The sequence below is a fragment of the Tympanuchus pallidicinctus genome, unplaced genomic scaffold (genome assembly GCF_026119805.1).
Source record: "Tympanuchus pallidicinctus isolate F22 unplaced genomic scaffold, pur_lepc_1.0 scaffold101, whole genome shotgun sequence".
NCBI classification, from domain to species: Eukaryota; Metazoa; Chordata; class Aves; order Galliformes; family Phasianidae; genus Tympanuchus; species Tympanuchus pallidicinctus.
Window position 1 is genome coordinate 97,600 of NW_026294620.1, and position 5,809 is coordinate 103,408.

The 5,809-nt window shown below is 62.5% G+C and overlaps 2 protein-coding genes across 2 annotated transcripts; one reads left to right on the forward strand and one right to left on the reverse strand.

Annotated features, from left to right (window-relative positions):
• Positions 1-610: 610 nt before the first annotated feature.
• EIF3K (eukaryotic translation initiation factor 3 subunit K) lies at positions 611-2,490 on the reverse strand. The gene is made up of 8 exons (XM_052667540.1): positions 2,352-2,490; positions 2,082-2,180; positions 1,776-1,896; positions 1,322-1,396; positions 1,182-1,248; positions 1,013-1,090; positions 792-917; positions 611-709 (listed from the first exon to the last, which is right to left on the reverse strand). The coding sequence occupies exons 1-8, from the start codon at positions 2,408-2,410 to the stop codon at positions 678-680; spliced, it is 657 nt and encodes a 218-aa protein (XP_052523500.1). The 5' UTR covers positions 2,411-2,490; the 3' UTR covers positions 611-677.
• A 934-nt stretch (positions 2,491-3,424) lies between these two features.
• On the forward strand, positions 3,425-5,333 carry LOC128073084 (mitogen-activated protein kinase kinase kinase kinase 1-like; the record flags this gene model as incomplete). The annotated part of the gene is made up of 7 exons (XM_052667432.1): positions 3,425-3,538; positions 3,968-4,025; positions 4,508-4,598; positions 4,690-4,754; positions 4,851-4,906; positions 5,050-5,097; positions 5,213-5,333. Coding segments are annotated over exons 1-7 (538 nt in total), but the record flags the coding sequence as incomplete, so codon positions are not given.
• Between the last annotated feature and the right edge of the window lie 476 nt (positions 5,334-5,809).

Here is a 5,809-nt window from a genome sequence, read left to right on the forward strand (position 1 = left end):
GCGTGCGCGACGCGCCCACGCGAGACCCCGCCCCCTCCCGAAGCCCCGCCCCCTCCGCGCTCCTCAGACCACACCCACCGGAGACCCCGCCCACTCGGCGCCCACCCTCCCTTTATTAATATTCATGAGGTAGGATGAGCCGGCTTTGCGGCTCCTCCTTCTTATTAATATTAATGAGCCCACACTGCGCCATCAGAACACTCGCGTATTAACCCCTCCCCTCCCAATTAAGCAATTAGCGAGCTCTTGATTGTGCACTCATCCATTAATCGTTATGTATTTAACGCGCCCACCCGTCTGCAGCACCTGAGATCAGGGTCATTAATATTAATGAGCAACACCAAGCACCCCACCACCTATTATCACTCAGTTATTGAAACAATCACACTATTGTTAACGAGCTCCTGTATGCAGCACACACGTGTACCAATTAATAGCCAATTAATTGCATGGCTGTTGAACCAACACCTCTTAATTATTATGCATAACGCCCCAGTCATTTATTATGCATAATTATGATATGAATATTCATGGAGGGACTCCCCCCCAGCAAGAAGGCCACCCCACAGGGATCCGACCCCACTGCTCCCCCAGGCAGCACACAGCACACTGGAAGTTTCTCTTTTACTTTGAGACAATTAAAATCCACTGTGTTAACGAGGACGGGGGGTTGGGGCTCAGAGCGACGAGGCCATGATGCTGGAGACACCTGCAGGAAGGTCGGGGAGGGGGGTGGGGGGTCAGCAGCAGGCCGGGTTTCTGCGTGCCCCCTCCCCACCCCCTGCACCCACTGTCAAAGTCGATTTTCTCCACGATGTTCTTGGGTTTGATGCTCTCCTCCTGGTTGCAGATGAACACCTTGCCGGGCTCCGGCTCCGTCCATCCGTATTTGCTCATCCACACCTTCAGCTGTGCCTCTGAGCAGGGGGGGGGGGCGGGGACAGAGCACCGTGTCACCCCTCTGTCACCTAACGTTCCCCCCCCCCCCCCCCCCGTGCCCCTCCCCCCATACCTGAGAGGTCCCCCAGCATCTCAGCCAGCAGCCAGCGGTCAATGTGTTGGTATGTGATGCCCACCACGTGGCAAATGACTGCAGGGAGAAACCTGGCTCAGTCCTGGCCCTAAAACGCCCCCAAAAGCCCCTCAGCAGCCCCCGCTGCCTCCCCCAAATGCCACCTCACATTTTCGCACGGAGTCCTCGAAGCCAGCAATCCCATCCAACAGCTCCATGTTCTCATCCAGGGCTTGCTGTGGGGACAAAACACCGTTAGCGCCTCCATCCCTGCAGTGCCAACGACCCCGCGGGGCTGCGAGGACTCACCCAGAAGGACTGGAAATGGCACGTCTCCAGCAGCTCCCCCAGGTAAAGGATCTGCCGGATGGGCCGCTCCTCCTGCTGCCCACGGGTGTCAAGGGAAACAAACGAGCCCACCCCAAATCCCTGCCCTCTGCCGCGCACTGAGGGGTGGCGCACACCAAACCCACGCTCAGCGTGGAGCGAGGCACCCCAAACCTCCACTCCTAACTCTCCCACTCGGCAGGACACCTCAAATCCCCGCTCGTGACGGATGGGGGCATCCATTCCAAACCCCACACAGCTCAATAAGGTACAGCGAATTGCCTTAGGAAGCCCTTAGCGTCCACCAGAGCAGCCTGGAGAGCTGCAGAGCACCGCCATCACCGCACAGACACCCGGGTTTGGGCTGAGCTCAGCATCACAGCCAGCTCCTAAACCCCCCACCCGGCCCTTAAGCCCCCCCAAAGGGGGAGGATACATGGGCCTGGTCGATCATGCACTTGCAAAGCGTGAAGTCGGTGTGGGGGAGGTTGGTGAGGGCCTTCAGCAGGATCTGCGCCGTCACCGTGGTCTGGAAGAAGGCAGGGTTGAACTGATACCTGTGTGCGAGGGGGGGAGGGTTATGGAGAGCAATAGGGGGACGAAAAGAGAGGGGGGTTATGGAGACTAACATGGGGACAAGAAGAGGGGGGTTATGGAGAGCAATGGGGGACGAAAAGGGGCCGTTACGGGGGGGGGGGGCAGAGGAAGAGTTTCGAGGAGCGTCCTCCCCCGCCCTGCTCACAGCTTCAGCACAGCCAGGTTGGCCTCCAGATCGTAGGCATTCTCCTTAGCCTGCGTCTCCACGTAACGCTCCAACGTCGCCAGGTTTTCAGGGTTGTACCTAAAGAGAGACGAAAAGTCACCGAAAAGAAGCACCGACTCGGCCTCCACGAAGCCTCGGCTCCCCGCAGCCCCCAACTCCCGGCTCCACGCCCCGATCTCAGGCCTCAACCCCCGGCTCCAGGCTCGCCCCGCACACCGCCATCCCCTCCGCTTCCCCCGGTCCCGGTACCGATCGATTCCCCGCAGCAATTTGCCCACGTTGGCCCTCATCTGCTCAAACAGCGCCATGACGCGAAGAGCCTCAACCACCGGAAAGGAAGAGAAAGAGCCGGCTTCCGGTGGCCGCGGCAACTTCCGCTTCCTGCGCGGGCGCTCGCTAAGCATGATGGGAAAGCGAGTTGAAAACACGCACTGCGCAACCGCAGAAAGAGAAAGCAGCAGGAAAAAGGGGGGAGGGAGATATACCCGAAGGCCACGCCCACACAGTCAGACCACTCCCACACCATCAAAGCCACGCCCACAAACTGGCAGGCCGTGCCCAGACTGACAAGCCGCCACACCGGCAAGCCACGCCCACAAATTGGCAGGCCACGCCCACCGCTCGCGGCGCCCTCTTCCGGTCGTGGCACGTGGCAGCGGCCAGCCTGCGCCGGGCTGGGCCTGACTCAGCCAAACTGGGCCAAAATGGGCCAAAAACGGGTCAATAACGGGGGTAAAGCGAGGTCAAAACTCACCCACATCCCAGAGGGGATCGAAATAAGAGCCACTGGGCGGGAGGGAGGCAGGCTGTGCTCAGCTGGGCAGCGTGAGGCTTCCTGGGATGGAGCACTGGGACAGTGGGAGTAAATGGGAGAAAACCGTGAGGATGGACTGGGGGGGGGGGGGGGGCACGGAGAGCCGCACTGGGAACGTTCCAGAACCGGGCTGTGCTACGCTGCAGCCGCACCGGGATCCTCTGGAGGCCCACTGGGGTTTAATGGGCAAACGGGGGGCTGAGCTGAGACCAGAGCAGGAGAAAATGGGGTCGAAGTCGTTGTGCGGCATGTTGGGCCCTAATGGGATCCGTGAGGCCTGGCCGCTCCCCGTCCTCGCAGTGCCTCAGTTGTGGGGGGGGGTTTCCCTTCCAGCTCTGTGGTTTGGCACGGGGGGGGGGAGGCCCCCCCGGATGCCCCTGTCCACATGGGTTGTGCCTCAGTTTCCCCTTCCGCCGCGCTGCCTTGTGGGGAGCTGGGGGGGGTTGGGGAGGGGGGCCGTCAGCTCCGCGCTGCCGCCACTGCCAGCATCCGGGGGGGGCACGGGTGGGGGGGGGGCTCAGCCATGGACCCCCGGCTCCTCTGCATCGCCGCCCGCGACCCCCAGGAAGACTTTGAGGTGCTGCAACGCCTTGGGGGGGGCACCTATGGGGACGTCTTCAAGGTGACCAGGGCCCAAAAATCATGGCGGGGGGTGGAGGGGGGGTGGGATTCACTGCGGCCTCCATACGCGGCCACCGTGGGGCTCCCTGTTGTGGGGGGGGTCGGGCATCCCCACCCGGTGCCCTGGGGGGGGAAGTTGTGTGAAATGGAGTCCAGGTGCCTCCGAATTCCTCCTCCCCCCCCCCCCCCCCCCCCCAGGGCTCTCAGTTCCCTCCCAGTCCTTCCTGGTGGCATTTTGTGTCCCCAAGGAGCCCCAACCTCCTCGCTTCTGTCGGAAGGTTCAGCCAACTTCATCCTGCGACGGGGGCACTGGGGGGGGGGATTGGGGGGGGGGTACTGGGATTACTGGGAGCTGCTGGAGCAGGAAGGCAGGGTAGCGGGGTCCCAGCACAGCCTTAACCCGCCCCCCCCCCCCTTGGCTGCCCCCCAGGCCCGCAGCAAAGCCACTGGCGAGCTGGCAGCTATCAAGGTGGTCAAAATGGAAGCAGGTGAGGAAGGGGGGGGGGGCTTTAGCCAGGGTCCTTAATGCCCCCCACTGCCGCCCCCAGGACCCTTAAAGCCCTCATGTATCCCCAGGACCCACTCACACCCCTTTGCATCACCATCCCCCCCCCCAACTTCTCAGTATTCCCCCCACATCCCTTAATTCTTCCCGCTCCCTTTCCATGTCCCTGCAGAACTCTTTAATACCTTGCAATACCCCATAAACCCCTCCCCCTCCCCCCCCCATATTCCCCAGGACCCCTCGTTCCCCCTCCAAGACCCTTCATTCGCCCCCAGGACCCCTCATCCCTCCCAGGACCCCTCATTCCCCCCCCAAGGCCCCTCATCCCCTCTAAGACCCCTCGTTCCCCCCCAAGTCCCCTCATTCCCCCCCCAGACCCCTCGTTCACACCCCCAGGAACCCACGTTTCCCCCCAAGACCCCTTAACGTCCCCCCCATATCCTTTATTCTCCCCCCCCCCCCAAGATGACGACTGCGCCACGATCCAGCAGGAGATCCTGATGATCCGCTCCTGCCAGCACCCCAACATCGTCGCCTATTTCGGCAGCTACAGCTGGTCAGCTTCCCCCCCCCCCCCCAAAAAAAGCCCTTTGGACCCCCACCCTCCCCCCTCCCCTACCCCCATTAACCCCTTCCTGCCCATGCAGGTGCAACAAGCTGTGGATCTGCATGGAGCTGTGTGGTGGGGGCTCCCTGCAGGACATCTACAACGGTAGGAGGGGGCACAGAAATATATTTGGGGGGGGGGGGGTTCAGAGGGGGGCAGCACCCTGGGACCCCCCCCTAAACTTTACCCCTGTCCCCTCAGTGACCGGACCCCTCTCAGAGCCACAGATCGCATATGTGTGCAGGGAGACCCTGGAGGTGAGTGACTGAGTGACCCCCCCCCCCCCCCTTCCCTGGGGACAAGGGGGGGCTGGGGACAAGGGGGGGTTGGGGACAAGGGGGGGTTGGGGACCCCCCCAGCTCTATAGCAGGGGCTGATCCCCCCCCCTCTGTGCCCACAGGGGCTGTCCTACCTGCATTGCCAGGGCAAAATCCACCGTGATATCAAGGTAAGGGGGGCACAAGTTGGGGGGGGTGGTGCAAATTGGTGGAGAATAAATTGAGGGGGGGGGGGGGGCAGGGGGGACAAATGAGGGGGTGTCTGACCCCATGCCGTGGCTGCAGGGAGCCAACATCCTCATCAACGACAGCGGGGAGGTGAAGCTGGGTGAGTGCTGGGGGAGCAGCGGGGGCACAAAAAAGGGGGCTGGGGGGGGAAACGATGGAGCTTGGGGGGGGGGCAAAAGTGGGGAAAGGGGAGGAGGAGAAAGGGCTGCAGGGATTGGGGGGAGCGGGTGGGGAACTGGGGGTCTTAGGGTCGAACTGGGGGTCTCAGAGGGGCTGGAGAGCAGTTGGGGATTTGGAAATGGGGAGCTGGGAAGTGAGAAGGGACCAGGAGGGGTTAAATATTGGGGGAGGACTGGGTGGGATTGGGGGGGGGGGTAAGGAGGGAATGGGGAGGGGGCTCTGGGAGGAATGGGGGGGCACTGGGAGGAATGGGGGCGTTGGGGGGAAGCTGGGCTTGGAACTGGGGACTGGGGAGGGCGCAGGGTGGAACTGGGAGCAGTGGGAGGGATGGGGGGGGGGGGCGGTAGGGAATGAAGGGGTGGAAATGAGGAATGGGGGGCATGGGGGGGCAGGATGACAAATATATGGGGGGGGGGGAATGGGGTGTTATTGGGGGGGGGCTCTGTGTCCAGGTGGGCAGCAGGACCCCATCCC